The sequence below is a fragment of the Oncorhynchus nerka genome, linkage group LG26, assembly GCF_034236695.1.
Source record: "Oncorhynchus nerka isolate Pitt River linkage group LG26, Oner_Uvic_2.0, whole genome shotgun sequence".
Classification (NCBI taxonomy): Eukaryota; Metazoa; Chordata; class Actinopteri; order Salmoniformes; family Salmonidae; genus Oncorhynchus; species Oncorhynchus nerka.
Window position 1 is genome coordinate 39,607,525 of NC_088421.1, and position 22,548 is coordinate 39,630,072.

General features: G+C 45.3%; 3 protein-coding genes across 4 annotated transcripts in view; all 3 read right to left on the reverse strand.

Moving 5' to 3' along the window:
• Nucleotides 1-12,765, reverse strand: pycr1a (pyrroline-5-carboxylate reductase 1a). Of its 2 annotated transcripts, none has more exons than XM_065010652.1 (8): nucleotides 12,662-12,765; nucleotides 12,351-12,436; nucleotides 11,379-11,449; nucleotides 10,946-11,125; nucleotides 4,877-5,098; nucleotides 4,193-4,285; nucleotides 3,396-3,559; nucleotides 1-2,640 (listed from the first exon to the last, which is right to left on the reverse strand). In XM_065010652.1, exons 2-8 carry the CDS (start codon nucleotides 12,415-12,417, stop codon nucleotides 2,475-2,477), a joined length of 963 nt encoding a protein of 320 aa, XP_064866724.1. In that variant the 5' UTR covers nucleotides 12,418-12,436; nucleotides 12,662-12,765; the 3' UTR covers nucleotides 1-2,474. The 2 variants fall into 2 exon arrangements, with proteins under 2 accessions (XP_064866724.1, XP_064866725.1); XM_065010653.1 differs by lacking the exon at nucleotides 12,662-12,765 and adding an exon at nucleotides 12,550-12,631.
• A 104-nt stretch (nucleotides 12,766-12,869) lies between these two features.
• Nucleotides 12,870-18,616, reverse strand: LOC115115741 (myeloid-associated differentiation marker-like protein 2). The gene has a single exon (XM_029644224.2). It carries the CDS (start codon nucleotides 17,501-17,503, stop codon nucleotides 16,580-16,582), a length of 924 nt encoding a protein of 307 aa, XP_029500084.2. The 5' UTR covers nucleotides 17,504-18,616; the 3' UTR covers nucleotides 12,870-16,579.
• Nucleotides 18,617-19,380: 764 nt separating this feature from the next.
• Nucleotides 19,381-22,548, reverse strand: part of notum1a (notum, palmitoleoyl-protein carboxylesterase a) — a 35,280-nt gene continuing 32,112 nt past the window's right edge. Inside the window, exon 10 of the mRNA XM_065010654.1 lies at nucleotides 19,381-22,285. Coding sequence (XP_064866726.1) covers nucleotides 21,979-22,285 — 307 coding nt within the window. The 3' untranslated portion in view covers nucleotides 19,381-21,978. The remainder of the gene's footprint in view (nucleotides 22,286-22,548) is intronic.

The following is a 22,548-nucleotide window of genomic DNA, read 5'->3' on the forward strand; positions in this document are numbered from 1 at the left end:
TTCCAGACATGAAATGCTTTATAAAATAAAAAATAATATTGAAAGCTGAAAGAAAAAGTTTAGGTTATAGTCTCAATGTGAAAAAAAAAATTCTAAATTAACATTTGATCTTAATCTAACCCTGAGACACAAAAAGGCCAGTATTTGCAAAATCACCCATATGCACACAGGATACAGAAAAATAGTTTAAATAATTTAATTAATCATGAAAGTTTTGGAAATAACGTTTAATAAAACAGATCTAGCTAGACTTTACATATTTTGTGAACAAAATATATAAACTCTTACACGTTCAGCATATTCATGTATTTCACTTTGTATTGGCCTAATAGTACCACTTCCACCTTGTAAACAGTGATATGCCAGTCAAATATGTAAAAGGGCTGAACGTAAAATACTGTAGTCTACCTACTGTGTATGTGTAACAATGATTGCTACCATCTTGAACAAGTCTCTCACACAAAGGAGATGTGTTTGTGTGTAGCAAGTATATCTTGCAAAGGAGATTCATCTACACTGAACAGAAATATAAAAGCAGCATGTAAAGTGTTCCATGAACTGAAAAAAAAAAACACAGAAATGCTCCATATGCACAAAAATGCTTATTTCTCTCAAAAGTTGTGCAAAAATTTGTTTACATCACTGTTAGTGAGCATTTCTCCTTTGCCAAGATAATCCCTCCACCTGACAGGTGTGACATATCAAGAAGCTGATTAAACAGCATGATCGTTATACAGGTGTACCTTGTGCTGGGGACAAAAGGCCATGTAGTTGTCACATAACACAATGCCAGAGGTTTCAAGTTTGAGAGAGCTGCAAATTGGTATGCTGACTGCAGGAATCTGCACCAGAGCTGTTGCCAGAGAATTTAATGTTCATTTCTCTACTGTCGTTTTAGAGAATTTGGCAGTACATCCAACCTGCCTCACAACTGCAGACCATGTGTATGGCGTCATGTGGGCGAGTGGCTTGCTGATGTCATCATTGTGAACAGTGCCCCATGGTGGCGACCCTGGTTATGGTATGGGTAGGCATAAACTACGAACAACAAACACATTTGCATTTTATCGATGGCAATTTGAACAAACAAAAATACCATGAGATCCTGAGGCCCATTGTGAGGCCCATTTTTATTAAGGCATCTTTGTCAAACAGATGCATATCTGTATTCCCAGTCATTTAAAGTCCATAGATTAGGGCCTAATAAATCTATTTTAATTGAATGATTTCCTCATATGAACTGTAACGCTAAAATCTTTTAAATTGTTGCATGTTCCGTTTATATTTTTGTTCAGTATAGATAGATATCTATATGTGTGTAACTTTTGTAACATTAATGACTCCTACCATCCTGAACAAGTCTATTTTATAGAAGATATACATCAACAAGACAAATCTGGATAAAGAAAAGTTAAATAGATTTCCCATTTTGTTGTGGTTTCCAAGTGTCTAAACAGTGTTGCTCCTTCTACAAACTCCCTCAGTCAGGCTAAAATGATTAACATACTAAATCTGTAATATCATCTCTCAATCAAGCAAAGAAAATAGCCAGAAAATGAAGAGATAAACAACAATAGAAAACAGGGACCTTTGCTGTTTAGCAACAGACCAAAATAGTTCCAGTAAGACTGTACATAATGTAGGACCGAACAATCTGTCTAACGGAACATATAGGCACACATTCTATGAAACAGAAGCTATAGATAGCTAAGCACATAAGACATCCAACTCCACATCTGTCTCTGTGTTTCTACTGAAAGGGAGTGGGCGGCAGGTAACCTAGAGGTTAAGTACGTTCCAACAGTAACCGATAGATACCTGGTTCGAGTCCCGAGCCGACTAGGTGAAAAATCTGTTCACGTGCCCTTGAGCAAGGCACTTGACCATAATTGCACCTGTAAGTCGCTCTGGATAAGAGCATCTGCTAAATGGCTAAAATGTAAAGGAATTGTGACCTGTTGTTCATCACCATGTTGGTCCATCTTAACTGTCTATGTTAGTCTTCTTCCCCCAGTCACCTCCTACTGCTTTTCTCCTTCATCTGCACTGATATGACAACACTGGACAGGTGAAAGCCATAATATCTATTAGGAACTTGCTTTTACCTGTCCAGATGTTTCTAGTCAGTGAACATGGAAGGAGAGCAGGAGAAGTGTCCCTTCACCCTACATCCTCTATTGCTGCTTTAAGTTTATCCTCACATTTATGAAGCTGTCATTTATGCCCCTCCTCTCAGCTGGCATGCTATAACCATAACAAATGTTTTAGGGTTGAAATAATATGTTCAGCAGCGTTTCATTCTTTTGAGGGTCTCTACCTGGGGCGTATCACTAGGAAGCAAAAAGACCGAAACAGGGAGGAACTACCTGAACTTGTCCGCTAAGAAACTTGTTTTTGTTGCAAAATGTTTTGATATGGTCTGTAATGCACTAATGAATTCACCCCTGTTCTGTGATCAGAGCCACTCAGTTCAATTACTTCTTATGCCTGGGGTTGCTGCTGTTGAACAGGCTGATCCCAGATCCTGTCCGGACGCCCACCCCTGTTCCCACCCCTGGCTGCTGCAGAACCTTGTCCAGCGTAGTCTTCTTGATGGCCGCAGGAGAGATCTTCTCCTGGTCAGCCAAGAACTGGAGCTCCCTGATGGAAAGAAACAAAATAAATGTACACTACCTTTTACTCTTAACAGATCCCGAGTGACCTCAAGTCAAATATTCACACACTGACACTCCCGTTTGAGCCACATAATTTAAAAGAGATGGGACTTTGCTCATGGAGTGTGTCTACTATCTGTTAGTTACAAAAAAGTTCAGACATATGCATCTAGCACCCTCTGCTGTCTAAACAATAGCATCCAGCCATACAACAGAGCACTATGATACAGACATTAAACACAAACATTCAAATTATTATTATTTTTACACAAAACATATGTCTGGTTTCCTGAACCCAGATTTAGACCAGTCCTGGACTAAAATCACACTCAATGGAGAATCTAAAAATATAAGTGCTTGTAGGTTGGTTGAATCTGGGTTTGGGAAACCCGACCCATAGGCTAACTGACATAAGACTAATGTAGCACTATGTGGTTATATCAAAAAGCCACATTTTGTTAAATGCTATGTCCAGAGACCTACTGGCCTCACCATACCACCAGCCAGGGCTTATCCACAAAGATCCAACATATTGAATGTTGCAGATAGAAATGTAACACAGACTCGACATAGTTCTTTATTCTTCACGACAGGGGATCATGTCTACTCTACCACGCAGATTTCTATCTGCACATTCCAATTTGATTTCCAGGACACAGACTTAGCCTAGTCCTTGACTAAAAAGCATTTTCTATGGAGATTTTCCAGGAAACTGTCCCTCTAAAGTGGTGCCCAGCCTACCTGGTCCTAATGCAGGAGGCCTCCACAGCGTTGATGAGCAGGGCGCGGAAGCCCCCACTCTCCATGACGTGCAGGGCGTGAATGGTGGCGCCCCCTGGGGAGCAAACGTTGTCCTTCAGCTGGCCAGGGTGCTGCTCCGAGTCCAACAGCATTTTGGCTGCTCCCTATGGGAAAGACAAAATAGAGACATGAACATACTGTGGTGAATTTGGGCATAGCCTCGACCAGGGGAACTGGAACCCGGGTCCCTGTGAGCAACAGTAACACATCTGAACTGTTACACCAAGAGATCCAAACCCATTGACGAGGTTGCTAGGTATACCAAGGTTGCTTCAATATGGTACACTCTACAGTCAAGCAAACATTTGCAAGGCTCATGGTTATAAGATGTCAAACTCAAGAGAAGAACTCTCCACATTTTTGCTCAGATGCAATAGATTTCTTTCAAGATGTTTCCAGATCAAAATCTGATGTAAAAAAAGAAAACATTCACAAGCAGTCCTCAAAAGAGATTTCTGACTGAGATTATATTCAGGGCTTGCCTGATTGCTAGTCTCTGTTCAGCATTTACATTCCCCTCATTGTACTCTGTGTCCTTTGCCAAAGATAGCTGTGGGAGTTATCGAATCAGGATCAAATCCTCAAGCTCATTAATGACAGAATGTTAATATTTGAAGAAAGACCAGTCTCTTTGGCAAATGACACTGTGTACAAGGAGTGTAATGTTACAGAGACTGGTACCAAGACTAATTCAGGACTAGACGTTCATAGAGAATGCATGTAGATGATGTTCTCACCAGCAGGGCCTGTGCTCCAAGCCGTATAGCCAGTCTCCTGGGCAGACCCATTTTCACCCCCCCGTCAGCAAGCGCTTCCACAGCTGTAAATGCCTATAGGGAGACAAAGACGACCACACACTTATCATATGCACACTCATCACATGTATAAAAACACAGTTCAAAATGGGCTCTAGAGATTATACAATACAGAAAAGAGTTAACAGAAATGACTAGCCAGCCAGTAGTTTAAGCGGGCATAGTAGGCGTTCTCCTAGGAGCTAGGCAAGGTCCAGTTCTTATAACCAATTACTTGCATGGTCGATCATGAAAATAATGAGCTAAAAAAGCTTTACAACCCAAAGGTATGGTTGTAGCCCACTGGGCTAACCTAGGCATTAGCTTGGGGAGCTAGTCTTCTGGTGTCAGGAGAGGTCAGTCATCCCACAAGCGGGGTTTACTGAACCACCTCAGTTACAGTGGCAGACATGCAAAGCACAATTCAAAAAAAGAACATCAGAGTTATCTTGTTGCAGGTTCGTGGGTATAATGTGGTATCTTAAAAGAAAGGAGAAACCTGCACACTACTCCTGCTCGTACTGTATCCCTTTTAATCACAGTTTATTAAAGCATGTCGGCCTCTTGGCCTTCAGAGCTTTTTGATAGTAAATGTAAAATAGAAACTACAATAACATAACCACTCACATAGGCAGGTCCACTGCCACTGAGTCCGGTGACGGCATCGATCAGGTCCTCCTCCACCTCCGTGCAGTAGCCCACACTGGACATCAGCTGCTCCAGCAGCCTCCCGTCCTCTAGCTCGGCGTGGGTACCCGTGGCGTAGACCGTGGCTCCCTCCCGAACCACCACCGGGGTGTTGGTCATGCATCGCATCACCTTGGGGAACGGGCGGTACTGGAGCAGCTTCTGCAAAGGGCAGGGGGAGAATAACACTGAAGTTAAGCTTACTTGATAGAAACATGAGGGAACGCTTCATGAAAACGGTCTCTGCAGTGAAACGTCCTTTTTTTTAACCCCCTTTTTCTCCCCAATTTCGTGGTATCCACTTGTTAGTAGTTACTGTCTTGTCTCATCGCTACAACTCCCGTACGGGCTCGGGAGAGGCGAAGGTCGAGAGCCATGCGTCCTCCGAAACACCACCCAACCGCTCTGCTTCCTAACACAGCGCACATCCAACCCGGAAGCCAGCCGCACCAATGTGTCGGAGGAAACACCGCACACCTAGCGACCTGGTCAGCGCGCACTGCGCCCGGCCCGCCACAGGAGTCGCTAGTGCGGCCAAACCCTCCCTAACCCGGACGATGCTAGGCCAATTGTGCGTTGCCCCATGGACCTCCCGGTCGCGGCTGGCTGCGAGTCTCTGGTGGCACAGCTAGCACTACGATGCAGTGCCTTAGACCACTGCACCACACGGGAGGCCAGAAACTTCCTTTTTGAATACGTTTTTTTTTATTTTTTTTTACTTGCAATGACTTGGATATGTAGTTGTGGGGGGGCCAACCCAGATACAAGTATGTGGACACCCCTTCAAATGATTGGATTCAGCCATTTCAGCCACACCCGTTGCTGACAGGTGTATAAAGTCGAGCACACAGCCATACAAGCACCACAGAGAAACATTGGCAGTAGAATGGCGCGTACCGAATAGCTCAGTCCTTTCCAACAAGTCAGTTCGTCACATTTCTGCCCTGCTAGTGTTGCCCCGGTCAACTGCAAGTGCTGTTATTGTAAAGTGGAAATGTCTAGGAGCAACAACAGCTCAGCCTCAAAGTGGTAGGCCACGCAAGCTCATAGAACGGGACCACCGAGTGCTGAAACGAGTAGCGTGTAAAAATCCTCTGTCCTCGGTTGCAACACTCACTAACGAGTTCCAAACTGCCTCTGGAAGAAACGTCAGCACAAGAACTGTTCGATGGGAGCGTCATGAAATGGGTTTACATGGCCGAGCAGCCGCACGCACACAAGCCTAAGATCACCATGCGCAAATGCCAAGGGTCGACTGGTGTGGTTTAAAGCTCGCCGCCATTGGACTCTGGAGCAGTGGAGACGCGTTCTCTGGAGTGATACATCACGCTTCACCATCTGGCAGTCCGATGGACAAATCTGTGGGGGAAATCAACTCCATATTAATACTGGTGATTTTGGAATGAGATGTTCGACGAGCAGGTGTCCACATACATTTGGACATGTAGTGTATATCCTTACTCATCTTTGCTTACAATCATATCAGAAATAACCTGCCTAATGACTCACAACTTCAACATGCTCTAAAAGTAGGCAAGTGTTTTCCATCATTCTCTGTGCCCCAGATTACACAGGACACAGAATTCTCAGAGGCCTCATCTCGTGACAATCCAACCTTGAACAGTCTCAAACTGCTGAAACTCTCTCTATGTACCGAAAGTAGCAGATGTCTCACTGTTACCATGTTGAAATGAAAGTTGTATCAGGTTCATATCAACCAGTCTGTAATGATGCATGCACATGTATACAGCATTCAGAATGACTAGATAATGCTGACACTCAGAAGAATCATTTGCCTTTGAGCCATGCCTTTTCAGACACCTTGCTATTGGCCTTTTTCACATGACCACTTGTAACACAAAGCTCTGTATTAAAACATTTACTTCCACCAGATCCTAGAAGTCTCCTCTTTTACCTTTTCAATGTCAACGTACTACTGCAGAGTTACAGCTTACGGTTGTTTTTAACATACCACTCACACACTGACTGGAAACTGCTCTGGATAAGAGTGTCTGCTAACTGACTAAAATGTCATGTAAATGTCACTAAGACAAGGGTCTTAGTAGTACTTCCGGGTTGGAGCGAGCGGTCGCATCTGCACTCGGTCCGCAGGTAGTATTACATTTCATTACATTTCATTATAGTACAACGGTTTGATTTGTCTAATCTTAGCAATTTCTTAGCTAGCTACATAGCCGTCTTTGTATCATAGATAATTGCGTAATTATCGTATTTCGTCGTCCTAACGCAGTCTACACTGCCCTGCAGCTAGCTAACGTCCACCGTTAGCTAGTCCACCGTCTACCGATTAGCAGCACAACTATTACACTCAACTGAACGACTTGATTAGTGTAGTGTTAGCTAGCTACATAGTTGTCTTTGCTGTCTTCGTATCCAAGATAATTGTGTAGTTTAGAGTGTGTAGTTTTAGAGTGATTATCTTAATTTACAGAGGTTAGCTAGGCTATTTGTCGTCCTTAACGTAGGAGACACTGCTAGCTAGCCAACAGCTAGCCAATCTACCGAACAGAACTTCCGCACTCAACAATGTCGCATTTCGCTTCGCTCCACAGGTAGTATCACATTTTTCATTTCATTTCATTACAGTACAACGGCTTGATTTGTTTGATCGTAGCTAGCTACATAGCTAGCTACATAGCTGTCTTTGTATCAAAGATAATTGTGTAGTCTAGAGCGATTTCCTAGGTTAGCTAGCCAGCTATTGTCGTTCTTTTTAACGCAACATAACGTAATCAACACTGCTAGCTAGCCAGCAGCCCCGAATAGCAGCACAGTAGAAACTATTACACTCAACGGAACGACTTGATTAGTGTAGTGTCAACAACGCAGCCACTGCCAGCTAGCCTACATAGTCAACAACGCAGCCTCTGCCAGCTAGCCTACTTCAGCAGTACTGTATCATTTTAATCATTTTAGTCAATAAGATTCTTGCTACGTAAGCTTAACTTTCTGAACACTCGAGACGTGTAGTCCACTTGTCATTCCAATCTCCTTTGCATTAGCGTAGCCTCTTGTGTAGCCTGTCAACTATGTGTCTGTCTATCCCTGTTCTCTCCTCTCTGCACAGACCATACAAACGCTCCACACCGCGTGGCCGCGGCCACCCTAATCTGGTGGTCCCAGCGCGCACGACCCACGTGGAGTTCCAGGTCTCCGGTAGCCTCTGGAACTGCCGATCTGCGGCCAACAAGGCAGAGTTCATCTCAGCCTATGCCTCCCTCCAGTCCTCGACTTCTGGCACTGACGGAAACATGGATCACCACAGACAACACTGCTACTCCTACTGCTCTCTCTTCGTCTGCCCACGTGTTCTCGCACACCCCGAGAGCTTCTGGTCAGCGGGGTGGTGGCAAAAGGATCCTCATCTCTCCCAAGTGGTCATTCTCTCTTTCTCCCTTACCCATCTGTCTATCGCCTCCTTTGAATTCCATGCTGTCACAGTTACCAGCCCTTTCAGCTTAACATCCTTATCATTTATCGCCCTCCAGGTTCCTCGGAGAGAGTTCATCAATGAGCTTGATGCCTTGATAAGCTCCTTTCCTGAGGACGGCTCACCTCTCACAGTTCTGGGCGACTTTAACCTCCCCACGTCTACCTTTGACTCATTCCTCTCTGCCTCCTTCTTTCCACTCCTCTCCTCTTTTGACCTCACCTCTCATCTTCCCCCCCTACTCACAAGGCAGGAAATACGCTCGACCTCATCTTTACTAGATGCTGTTCTTCCACTAACCTCATTGCAACTCCCCTCCAAGTCTCCGACCACTACCTTGTATCCTTTTCCTCTCGCTCTCATCCAACACTTCCCACACTGCCCCTACTCGGATGGTATCGCGCCGTCCCAACCTTCGCTCTCTCTCCCCCGCTACTCTCTCTCCTCTTCCATCCTATCATCTCTTCCCTCTGCTCAAACCTTCTCCAACCTATCTCCTGATTCTGCCTCCTCAACCCTCCTCTCCTCCCTTTCTGCATCCTTTGACTCTCTATGTCCCCTATCCTCCAGGCCGGCTCGGTCCTCCCTCCCGCTCCGTGGCTCGACGACTCATTGCGAGCTCACAGAACAGGGCTCCGGGCAGCCGAGCGGAAATGGAGGAAAACTCGCCTCCTGCGGACCTGACATCCTTTCACTCCCTCCTCTCTACATTTTCCTCTTCTCTCTCTGCTGCTAAAGCCACTTTACCACTCTAAATTCCAAGCATCTGCCTCTAACCCTAGGAAGCTCTTTGCAACCTTCTCCTCCCTCCTGAATCCTCCTCCCCTCCCCCTCCTCCCTCTCTGCAGATTAGGTCAACCATTTTGAAAAGAAGGTCGACGACATCCGAAGTTTGCTAAGTCAAACGACACCGCTGGTTCTGCTCACACTGCCCTACCCTGTGCTCTGACCTCTTTCTCCTCTCTCTCCAGATGAAATCTGTCTTGTGACGGCCGGCCGCCCTACAACCTGCCCGCTTGACCCTATCCTCTCTTCTCCAGACCATTTCCGGAGACCTTCTCCCTTACCTTTTCGCTCATCAACTCATCCCTGACCGCTGGCTACGTCCCTTCCGTCAGCGAGAGTTGCACCCCTTCTGAAAAACCTACACTCGATCCCTCCGATGTCAACAACTACAGACCAGTATCCCTTCTTTCTTTTCTCTCCAAAACTCTTGAACGTTTCTTGGCCAGCTCTCCGCTATCTCTCTCAGAATGACCTTCTTGATCCAAATCAGTCAGGTTTCAAGACTAGTCATTCAACTGGAGACTGCTCTTCTCTGTAACGGAGGCGCTCCGCACTGCTAAAGCTAACTCTCTCTCTCCTCTGCTCTCATCCTTCTAGACCTATCGGCTGCCTTCGATACTGTGAACCATCAGATCCTCCTCTCCACCCTCTCCGAGTTGGGCATCTCCGGCGCGGCCCACGCTTAGATTGCGTCATGTCATGTAAATGTCACTAAGACAAGGGTTCAGTTAACAACAAACACCACTGAGCTACGGAACTACAGTATCGAAGGTAGATTTGAGTTTAGCAGTAGTGTATTCGGCACATCCAGTAACTTGCAGGTGCAGCGTACAAAAGTAAAAGACAATATAGAAAGATAAGATACCCACAAACAGTTGAACGCTTCCCCAGTTTTATTGTGCAACGTTTTGAACCAAGACCTTTCCGGCATTACAAAAAGCTTGATTTTGCTGTTTTATGGTCTGGTTCTCTCAAATATCACAGTATGAATCTATCCTGATTCTCTATTTGTCAGTGTCTTGTGAGAGCGCATGACTGTTCATCAGATTGCAGTGTGTGGCAGCTTTCCCAGTATCAGGACAGAGGGCTGACGTATTTTCAGTGGGAACAGAATGGAAGGGCGATTCATGTTGTAGCAGCCGGAAGTTGCTATGTCCTACGGCTATGTGAGACCAGAGCACGGTAGTCTCAATGGCATTTCATTGATTTCTTGCGTCCTCTCACCTCCTTCAATTGAGATTCTCCCAGGGAGAGGAGAGGGACTTCTGACCTCATCCAATGGGTTTTGAGGACGATGAGAGAGAACACGAGGAATCAAGGAAATGCAATTTACTGGAAGCCTCAGGTTAGGCTATAACAGAGGGCTGTAGCATCATTGATCTGACAGGATGGAACAAGTTATTTCAAAGCAGGATTCCACCAGAATGCTTTCACCTATCCAATCATATCAGGGGCTTGTTCAATAGGCACCAATCGTAAGAAAACCAGTGAGTTCAATAAGAAATATACATTTCAGTTCTGTTGCAAAACGTTCTGTTCTGTGCTCTAATGAACACGACCCAGATCCGTAGTTCAGTACTGAGGAGAGAGAAAGCGAGAGACAAAGCACTAGCTAAAGTCAACTTTAATTGGATTTCACAGTTTGAAGCTATCTTGATTTTGTATTTTTGTCACTCTTCCGTTTTCTGTTGCAAAACATGTCTAAAGATCTGTAAATCAGTAGAGAGAGAAAGCTCTAGCTAAAGTCAACTTCCACTGGACTCCAAACTGACCTTCTCAATGGAGCTGATGGTGACACCAGCTGCACAGGACACAATGAGGTGGCGGTCCTCAATGTCCGGTCCGATCTCATCCAACACGAAGGGGATGATGTGTGGTTTGACAGCCAGGAACAGAACGTCACTCTTGTTCACCACCTCCTTGTTGCTGGTCGTGAGATTGACACCCATTTTCTGTGTAGAAGAGCACAGACAGTGTTGATCGTTACCCCTCAGTATGACAGCGTTTCTTAAATATAATTTAAATGAACAAATGTATTATGTGCCTTTTTCTCGCTCTGTCTTTCTTTCTCTCTGTATCTCGCTTGTGTGTGTGGGATTTCATTTGAGTGCAGCCGATGCGAGATGGTAATAGATATGCTGTAACTGAGGAAACCTATTCCCACAAACATCCAGCGCACCCCAATGACTGATCCATTCTACTCACCCGCAGTCCAGACACTGTGGGAAGATCTGTGTCTGGGGAGCTGGCAGTGATCCTCTGTGTGGCAATGATACCTGCAGGGATGGGAGAGGGGGAAAATCAACTGGGAAACCCTGGTTGCTGTGTTTCGGACACTGGTGGCCAGCCTTGGCTGCGTTTCGGACACTGGTATAATCTAAAAACGAAATATTTGTATACAAATAAAACAAAAATAAAAACTAGCAAATCAGGACTGAAAACGAACAAACTGAACTTCAAATAAAAATGTACCTAATAGAAATAAAAAAAATAAAAACTATAATAAGCTTGGATCGGCGTGGTCAGGCCAGCTTGACCAAGACCATGCTGGACCAGCTTAGTCACCAGCATAAGCTGGTATGTGTCTGAAACACAGCGAAGGCTGGTCACCAGTAAAACCATCTCCAGACCATGCTGGTAAACAAGCATAACCAGCTAGACTAGCTTAACCAGCATCAGACCAGCTAAACATTTGTGCTGTTCTATGCTGTTTTTTCAGCAGGGCACTGAAGTGGTTAACACAGAACCTTCATATTTGACAATATGAAATGGCTCATGCTCCTCAAAGTATAGCCAGCAGATATGACCTGCTTGCTTACAGCCGCAATAGGGTCAGACAGCATTCCTGTGTATATTACGACATGGTGGAGCCAGCTTGAGATAGTACCTCAATCCAGGGATGAGAAATGTGCTGTACTCCAAATTGTCCTGTTATAAAGAGAAGATTGAATGACTGCTAACAACGAGCAGTCATTCAATATTCTCTGTGTAAGAGTTGGGATAATTGGAACATTCAGAGTAAAAACGTGTTTCTGGATTGAGGTATGTTTTCCGAGCCATATCTCGCTCCAGCTCTGCAGTGTCTTAATATACACATGAATGCTGTCCGACACTAGTGCAGCTGTAAACTATCGGGTCGGATCTGCCAGCTATTAAAAACAATGCTTAGATGGTTACCTGCAGCGCTGAATCCCTTCACCAAGGCATGGGCCAACTGACCCGCTCCGATGAACCCCACGCTCATTCTGAAGTTTCTGTTGTTGCTGTGAAGAAAAAAGGACACTGGTAATATCAAGAGACATAAATGTATACGCAATTACACCCGCCCTGTGTAAACAACAAAGAATATGTATAATTTACAGTAAACAGTAGTTACTTCCTGATAACAAATGGAATCACAATACATGCCGTTATGACACAGTTGAAGCAATGGCGACAGCTTCCTGCAACGAAGTAGCCTACATATTTGACAGACGAATCAAACTTACGGGTGTTGCGACGAATGTATAAATGGTTTCCTTTTCCAATGTCGCGGCCAAACATATAGTTCAACAGAGTTACAGTTGTAACAGCGTTAACATGATTTCCACACCAAAAACCGACTATGATAATGACATGCGAAGTGACCAATAGACAGAGAGTCGCTAAACGTCTAACCAATGACGGTGGCAGCATTCATTTTTTGTACAGTTATGGGTGGGTTCTGTAAGCTGTGTACAGCCAGTTGCATCAGCCTTGCAAGTACAGTGGGCGTGGAGAAGAAACCTCTAGGTTACGTTCCAGATCATGCCCTTCTAGTGGCTGAATCCGGAAGAGCATTCATTACCTAAGTATAAAAGCGCCGCCCTTTTATTTACTGCCTTAACACATCGACGTGTTAGTGATAAGATATACTATCAAGGTATTTGCCTCTCTATTTCAGGACACTAATCCTAAAAGGCAGAGAGGCCTATTATAATTCACTCATACATTAGGGAAATATAATGTTGAGATGGTGTTTTCATCACAGGCTATAATGCTATACAAATGTAAGATCACAGATCCCCTGACAGAGCAGCATTTTGTGTCAGAAACAAAACCTAATATATCTGATTGACTAGATGCATCAGTAATGTTTATGCCTATTACCAGCTAGTCTGCAGCCCACTGTTCACGAAGGTGGAGACAAGGGGAGAGAGATGAACAGGTGCACAGACTAAACAATCTGTTCATTTTAATGATATTTTGAATGTTCACAAGTTTCAGAACTTTTCTATCGGTTTAAATCATTGAGTACATCGCATGGTTGTCATTAGAATACAGTGTTCAGGGATGTTTTACAGTGCAGACATCACATATCAAATAGTGGTAGCTGTACCTATGCAGTCAATTCCATAACCTCCCCCCCTTACACACACACGCACACACACACTCACACACACACACTATATATTACCAATTTCGTATAGACAGTTGATACACTGAACATTCAGCTCATAATGAATCTACACACTGACTGAACATGGACTAAAACAAGAGGAGCTGAAGTTGAAACATGCAGTTGGGTGTTAGTATAAACACCAAAAGTACTCAATGATGGAAAGCCAATTCAACACACTACACATTGCATTTTTTATATATTATTGTCATTATTTTTAAAAACATCTTAGTTAAGATAAAAGTTTCTTGAAACACAATAAATTAAACAGACTATTTCAGGACATGAAAACAACCCAGTGATGATTTATGACGTCCTTCAATACATAATGGCCGACATGTTCATAGAACAAAAGCAAAGTACAGTAATGACCATGAATCTTGAAAATGTTTTTTCAACAATGTGCATTATTAGAGGGCGACTACATTTTATTGATTGCTCGGTTTACTAAACCTTATAAATAATAGCTTCTTTATAACACAGATTGTAGAGGAAAAGTTTCAGTTTAAATCACACTGCCAGACTATGAGGTTTACAGAGTTCTTTCGCATTTAGCACATCGCTTTTGCACTACGAAAATGTCGTCCAACACGTTCAAAGCTCTGAATGAAACCAATGTACTGCACCATTAGACAGAGTGCCTACAACAGTGCTGGCCCTTGTCTCAGGTTTCTCTTAGAGATTATAATACTGATACTACTGTTAATAATATTAAGAAATACACTGATGTTAAGACAAAACACTGATGTTAAGACATACCACTGATGTTAAGACAACACTGATGTTCAGAAAGACACAACACTGATGTTCAGAAAGACACAACACTAATGTTCAGAAAGGCAACACTGATGTTAAGGCAACACTGATGTTCAGAAAGAAAACACTGATGTTCAGAAAGACACAACACTAATGTTCAGAAAGACACAGCACTGATGTTCAGAAAGGCACAGCACTGATGTTCAGAAAGACACAGCACTGATGTTCAGAAAGACACAGCACTGATGTTCAGAAAGGCACAGCACTGATGTTCAGAAAGACACAGCACTGATGTTCAGAAAGACACAGCACTGATGTTCAGAAAGACACAGCACTGATGTTCAGAAAGACACAGCACTGATGTTCAGAAAGACAACACTGATGTTAAGAAAGACAACACTGATGTTCAGAAAGACACAACACTGTGTCACTGCCGTCAAACGAAGTGGACCAAATTGCAGCGTGATAAGCGTACATTTTCCTTTTATTTTAAAATGTCGCTAACAAAACAACAAACTAAATACACAACCATGACGCTTACAGGGCTAAGTGCCACAAACAAAGTTAACTACCCACACTGAAAGGAGGGAAGAAGGGCTACCTAAGTATGATTCCCAATCAGAGACAACGATAGACAGCTGTCCCTGATTGAGAACCATACCCGGCCAAAACATAGAAATAAAGAAACATAGAAAACAAAAAATAGAATGCCCACCCCACATCACACCCTGACCTAACCAAATAAAACGTCTCTCTAAGGTCAGGCGTCTCTCTAAGGTCTAAGGCGTGACACACTGATGTTAAGAAAGATGTAACACTGATGTTAAGAAAGGCACAGCACTGATGTTAAGAAAGACACAACACTGATGTTAAGAAAGACACAGCACTGATGTTAAGAAAGACAGCACTGATGTTAAGAAAGACACAGCACTGATGTTAAGAAAGACAGCACTGATGTTAAGAAAGACACAACACTGATGTTAAGAAAGACACAGCACTGATGTTAAGAAAGACAACACTGATGTTAAGAAAGACACAACACTGATGTTAAGAAAGACAGCACTGATGTTAAGAAAGACAACACTGATGTTAAGAAAGACAGCACTGATGTTAAAGAAAGACACATCAAGGCACAAAGCCATAACATCATTGAGGCGATATGTAATCTGTAGTAGGCATGGGGCATTCAGAGGCACTTGAGTGGAGATGCGGTGTGTCATTTCCAGTGTGGTCTCTGTCTGTCTCTGAGGGCCAGGGGTGCAACTCAAAAGTCTATACCCTCTGTTCCTCGTATCCCCTCTCCACGCCTCCTCACAACGTCAGAGCGAGGCAGAAGTCCATTCAAATATCGTATCTCCTCTTGTCTTCTCCAATGCTCTCCTCCCTTACCTTGTACGCCGTGTCCAATGAGGAATCGAGGAAAAAACTTTTGAGATTCACCCCAGGAGTGAGGAGGGTAGAGGGGTCCCCAGGACTGAGGAGGGTAGAGGGGTCCCCAGGACTGAGGAGGATAGAGGGGTCCACAGGAGTGAGGAGGGTCCTCAGGCATCAGCGTGGTGAGGAGGGTGGAGGGGTCCTCAGGCAGCAGAGTGGAGGGTGGAGGGGTCCTCAGGCAGCAGAGTGGAGGGTGGAGGGGTTCTCAGGCAGCAGAGTGGAGGGTGGAGGGGTCCTCAGGCAGCAGAGTGGAGGGTGGAGGGGTCCTCAAGCAGCGGAGTGGAGTGAGGAGGGTGGAGGGGTCCTCAGGCAGCAGAGTGGAGGGTGGAGGGGTCCTCAGGCAGCAGAGTGGAGGGTGGAGGGGTCCTCAGGCAGCAGAGTGGAGGGTGGAGGGGTCCTCAGGCAGCAGAGTGGAGGGTGGAGGGGTCCTCAAGCAGCGGAGTGGAGTGAGGAGGGTGGAGGGGTCCTCAGGCAGCAGAGTGGAGGGTGGAGGGGTCCTCAGGCAGCAGAGTGGAGGGTGGAGGGGTCCTCAAGCAGCGGAGTGGAGTGAGGAGGGTGGAGGGGTCCTCAGGCAGCAGAGTGGAGGGTGCAGGGGTCCTCAAGCAGCGGAGTGGAGTGAGGAGGGTGGAGGGGTCCTCAGGCAGCAGAGTGGAGGGTGGAGGGGTCCTCAAGCAGCAGAGTGGAGGGTGGAGGGGTCCTCAGGCAGCAGAGTGGAGGGTGGAGGGGTCCTCAGGCAGCAGAGTGCAGGGTGGAGGGGTCCTCAAGCAGCGGAGTGGAGCGAGGAAGGTGGAAAGGGTCCTCAAGCAGCAGAGTGGGAGACAAAGCGGATCCTCTGGGAGTAGATTAGGTCGCTGAAGTACAGCACCATGTTGACATGGGTGAACACCGCCACCACCAGCTTGCTGTCCCAGGGACAGTTCTCCCAGGGACAGCCGTCAGGGCGACCCGGCGTGCCATACTTCCTGTCGAAGCTAAAGATGGGCCACACCAGGGCGGCGCTCAGGTACAGCAGCGTCGCCAGGAACGTGTAGATGATCACGAAGCGGTCGAAGGGGAAACGCAGGGGCAGAGCCGAGGCTTTTCCCGACACGGTCACAGCGATCACGACCACGGTGATGGAGAAGCACAGGCTGTAGACCACCACGCAGTAATGAGTGGGGATGTGGCGGTTGTACTCACTGCCGTTGGCCAGGGCCCCGAATATAATGCAGGCCACGAAGGCCTGGACCACCTTGAGCAGGCCTGACATAGTGGCCATGTAGCCCACCACATGGCCGGGTTTGGCCCGGGTTAGGAACACCTCAGCCGCGTAGGCGAAGCAGCAGAAACTGGAGCACACGGTGACAGCGATGCGGTAGTTGCGCACCTCGCAGCCCCCGTCCGACTTGGAGCACTGAGAGCGCAGGAAGTAGACGGGGTAGACGACGGAGGCGGCGACATACATGAGTGTGGCGAGCATGGCGAACGCCACAGTGAGGTTGTCCCAGGAAATGGGCATGCAGCAGGGGAGGCGTGTCACATCCATGGTGAACACCAGCAGGGTCATGGCGAAGCAGAAGCACCACACAAACATGCAGTAGATACCATAGGCGTGGTTGTATCCGGCGCTGTGGGCCACCAGGGCTATGATGGTGCAGCCCAGGAGGAGCTGGAGCATACGGGCCGCTCCTAGAGGAGACAGCACCGCCGCCTTGTTCAGGTAGTGTCCGCCTTGGGGGTCCATGGTCACACCTCCTGTCCCCTAATTGCCAAAAGCTGTCTGGGTGTATCTTCTTCCCAATGGTGACTCCAGGCAGCCTCCTTCCCTTCAGGTTAGGTGTCGTTGCCCCCGCCTTGGGGGTCTGGGTGTCACTTGCACTCAAAAATGCCCCCAGGCAGCCTCTTTCCTTTGCCCCCAGGGAGCCTCCTTTCTATGCCTCCAGACAGCCCCCCCTCCCTCCCTTCAAGTTGGGTGTCCTTGGCCTGACTCTCCCCCTTTCTCTCTCTCTGTGTGGGGACCTCGCCCTTTGCCTGGCTCTTTTTATAGACAGGTCTAATTACAAATCTCCCTTTATGTTTCCCTGCATGCACCTTGTAATTACTGCAGTGTGTTGGAGATCGGGTTACAGTCGGCCACAATGGTGTTCAACTTACAACGCAGTCAGAGCCTTGAGCAGTGCTGATTTCATCTCCCCTGTCAACAGTTTAGCAATTTTGGATTCTCAAATAACATCAAATCTTGTAACTTCTTTGCTTCTCTAACGGTAACAATTTAATGTTGACCCAAGTGATCTGTCTAGTTTCTTACAGATGCTTGTATCAATAATCACATATCGAGATAAAGTCACAGATCGAGATTGACGGTGGCCAGATATAACATTACCCTTGTGTTTTAACTGAAAAGTCCAACTCAGTCACAAAGGGTCTTGTCATTCACTTCTCCTTCAGGTTATGGAAGCACAACAAGTTCCTCGCTCCCAACACGTCACTCCAGAGATCCAGAGCCCAACAATCCATCAACAGGCTCATTCAAACGCAGTACAGTTACATGAACATGGGGGAGTGCTCCGATAATAACCCATTATAGAACGGGGGGGTTAGGTTGTTGTTCTGGTTGTAGTCCTGTGTCCCATGCGGGCAGCTGTACTAGGCTTGTCAAGATCCAATACTGATCAGCTCTGTCCTTGTAATCCTTCCACTGCCAGGACCTAAGCTCCCTGGAAAAGTCCCCCTCACTGTCTGATCTCTGTCTCGTGTCCCTCTTTCTCCCTCTCTTCTTCTCTGTCTCTCTCTCACACGCTATTTCTCACTCTCCCTCCCTCCCTCTTTCTCTCTCTCCCACTGCCTCTCACCCTCTTTCTCCTGATGTGTTCTCTCTCTCTCAAATACACACACACACCCTCTCTCTCCTACATGACAGTATGTGCCCCATAGGCTGCCAGGGAAAGTTATTTGAATGACTGCTCTGCCCAGCTCAGGGTTATGGGCCAGGCCGGGTCTATAAATAGGGGACTATATTCCACAGAGGAATGGGGTGGGAGCCCACATGTCCAGGTCCGCCCCCATCAGGCACCAGCGTGGAGAGTCGTGTTTCTGGGACAGAGGGAACTTAGAGTCAGACTCTCTTTCTCATTCTCTCTCTATCTCTCTTTCTGTCTCTCTCTATCATGCTCAGTCTCTCACTGGGAGACTGCCTGGCATTTATCCCCAACGTAATGACAGGGGAAAGAGCCCAAGACGGCCATTTGGGCCAGTAGTTATATACAGGTCCTAGGGATGATTATACATGAGATACTAGTAGCTACCAGCTTTGAGCTGAGTTTTGAGATTGAGTTTCATGTGACAGTCAAGGTATAGTAACTAATTGAAATTCATTTGTAAGCCTGATAAGATGTTGAGTTTCTACATTTGAACCATTTAGCAGACACTTAGCCAGAGCTATGTAAGTGCATTTAGAATAAGGTAGGTAGGGAAAGTAAAACCTTCAAAATAGACGCCATCTACACTATCAGTTTCTACCCTAATACATATGTGCGTGTACTGTGTGAGTCAAGGAGTCCACTATTGGTACTGTAGATTGAGACAGAATGGTGAAGACATCAAAGAGACAACAAGAAAACGTTTCTTTTGAAATAATTGTAATGTGTCCTTTCTTTAAAGTCTGATACAAAGACTTGCAATCAACACAAAGAAAAAAAAAACAGCAATATATTTACAATTTACAAAGAATCACTTCTCTGTGAATATAGCACTTATAAATATGATTTACATAACAAAATAAATATGTAAATTACCAATGTAGCTTGAGTTTTCTCTGTTAAAAAATATGTTACAGAACAAAATGACAATGAGTAATACCTTTCCTTCTCTGGTGCCTGCTGAAAGAGGTCCTTTAAAACATAGTTTATACGACTTAACATTGAGCATTACAGTACATACAACATTATCATTATATTAAAAAGTGATTTTCTATTCAAAAATATAAAGAAAAGGAGTTACAATAGTGAACACTTAAAAGTAACCTATACACTCAGACAAAAATAATCCAGTATGTGATGTTCTTCTCCATTTGAATGGAAATTGCATTGATTCTACAGTTTGTTGTTCAACAAAGCCCATCTAATGTGTAGTTCACCTTCTGATGCGATGATATACTGTATGCATGGAAACTGTCATGGCTGACTAAAAAGGAGTATAGCTGATGATTCTGTTGAGAGGTAAAGAGGACTACATAAATTAGCACTGTGGTATAGATGAACTATTAGTGGGCCTGTGTGAGTGACCTACAGAACCTGGATTCATGCAGTTTCATTTTCATTTTCAGATACTTTGAGTGTTTGATTGAGCCTGCGTGGAGGAGCGCTAGCTGGGGAGGGTGAGTGGCTTGCACTTTTGGGACTATTCTATTGTTTCCATTGTGCCAGATATGCTAAATCAAGGCCCACCAGCATTGAGACCCATCTGAGCACCACAAATCAGGGAGAGCACCGTAGAACTCTAGACTGGCACGGTGTGGAAATGAGATCCTACTTTATGGTCAATCATAGAATCAGAATTCCTCTAGAATTCTGTTTCTGTGTTCAATAGCTTTAGGATCTGAACCATGTCTACCTGTGTCAAGGTAAGGAATGTAGTTACCGGTATAATGGACTCTTCTCTACCACAACCATCTGAATCATCATTTCTTTAGTTGGAAGCCCCATGAGAAACCTTTGTTTGAACTTTCATGATGTTCCTCCAATTGCCAATAGGTGACACCCAATCACTACCTTTGGTGGTTGTGTCAAAGTTCTCAGTGGTCCTCATACAATTCCTGCGGTTTTCAAATGAACCTGAACGTGTATTGCTCATTATATAAAGGTTCATTCCGGTTTCGCAATCTGACTGGTCAATTCCGGGTTGCAGCCGTGATGTTATTCCTTTATGATACCGCATCAAGCCATAGAGTAACAAACTGTCAGCCAGCTGGTGATTTGTTTAATGTGTTGCCTAGCATCACATTAAGAACAGTCTGATGCTGTTGTTGTTACAGTGAGCTGTGGTGACGATCTGGGGTGAGAGCTGGGTTGCTGCATTCTTGCTTTCTCATCCTCCCTCTCTCTTTCCACTCTTTTCCCATCCCTCCACTGCTTTGGAGATGAGACGGGGGTAAATACTGACCCTGTTTAGGAGGGTGCAAGGGTTACAGAACGTTCAGATAGATATGTGTTATCTGGCAAGTTCCTATTGGGAATCGTGTCTGATCTATTCGTTCCATTTCTATCTGTAACATTCTGAAAGTTTCACCTTACTGAATAATCCACAGTTGTTTCCATGTTATTGTTGTTTCCATGTTATTGTTGCATCCCAAATGGCACCCTAGTGCCTGGTCAAAAGTAGTGCACTATATAGGGAATAGGGTGGCATTTGGGAAGCATTCACTGCCTCCTTAGAGAAGGACTACTTGTCCAGTGCTTTCCACACCTTTAATGTGTGTATGCGCCTGTTCTTGACTTGAGGAGAAAATGCTATGGTAGAAGAGACCCACAGTTAGGCAGACTTAAACATTGTGTTTACTTCATATACTTTACATAGACTCCTTTAAAACACTTCCTTAAGTCATTGCTGCCTTTTTTAACAATGACACAATTAAAAACAACCGACACAGGATAAAAGTTAAGGTAAAAAAAACAAAAAAACAGAGCAAATAGCAACTAAACAATGAGCATCCTTAAAACTGGATTACATTCGTGATTATTCTTTTTCTTTTCCAACCAAAAGATAATTTAAGGAGAGTAGCAGAGAGGTGTGCCTTGTCTATGTGGAGTGTTTGCCCAAGTACTCCTAACAGTACTGGGTTGTGAGAGGCTCTGTCGGGTGGGTTAGGGGTCAGACTGTAGCCCTTAGGTGTGACTGAGGTTAGGGCTGAGGTGAATGGGATGGGGACAGGGAACATGGGGAGCAGAGCTGGAGGTATCAGATGTGGGGACCAGACTTGGTGTCGAATCCTACCTTGAGATCCACACAAAACTCAAGTCTTTTGCTTAAAAGGACCTTCAAGTTAAAAATAAGCTAAAACCCCCCAAAAGTGAACTATCCCTTTAAATCAAACATGGATGTCAACGGGAGATTAAAACAAGTATTCTTTTTTAAACATTTTTTTCTGGGATCTCAAAGTTAGGATTTGGCCTCATTGCCCCCTGGTTTAGTCTACTGTACTAAGACTTTACTCCTGTCTCTTTAGCTCCCACTGCTCAGCATCCCCAGTAGCTTGCTGGGGTCCATGCCCTGCTGCTGGGCCATCTTCTGCACGTCAAAGCCCATGTGCATGAGGAACTGGATCACGTTCATCTCCTGGCCCGTGAACTGGTCCCGGATGGTGGGGCAGGTGGGGTTGCAGTGTGGCCAGGGGCAGCTGTCAATCAAATGGACAGGGCAGCCCTTGGGTGGGGCCTTGTTGTTCCGGCTGTTGTCTTGGAGACTGCGGTCCCAGCAGTGCAGGGCTCGGGGAAGGGAGGTGCCTTTGACCTGAACGTCGATCCAGTAACTGTAACAGACCAGCCACAAGAGGGCACTGTTAGATCACGGCGAGTCACAATAAACAGCTGACAGAATTATCTCTCTCTAATTAGAATGGTGTTCAGTAGGGAAAAAGCAGTGAAAGGTGAAGGTACTATTTAGATTTGTCCAATAACAACACAGATTTCCATTTTTTGTTCCAAAATGTTTTTTGTATATGGTGTTCCCTACTGAACGCAACCCAGGTTTGAAGAAAGTTTAAAAACCAAGTGATAAATGTGTCCAATTAAA

Coding starts and splice junctions, on each gene's coding strand:
- pycr1a (XM_065010652.1), bottom strand. CDS start 12,417: ATGAGCGTGGGGTTCATCGGAGCGGGTCAGTTGGCCCATGCCTTGGTG. Junction 11,450..12,350: donor GAAGGGATTCAGCGCTGCAG/GTAACCATCTAA, acceptor CCATCCCTGCAG/GTATCATTGCCACACAGAGG. Junction 2,641..3,395: donor GCCTCCTGCATTAGGACCAG/GTAGGCTGGGCA, acceptor TCTTTCCATCAG/GGAGCTCCAGTTCTTGGCTG.
- LOC115115741 (XM_029644224.2), bottom strand. CDS start 17,503: ATGGACCCCCAAGGCGGACACTACCTGAACAAGGCGGCGGTGCTGTCT.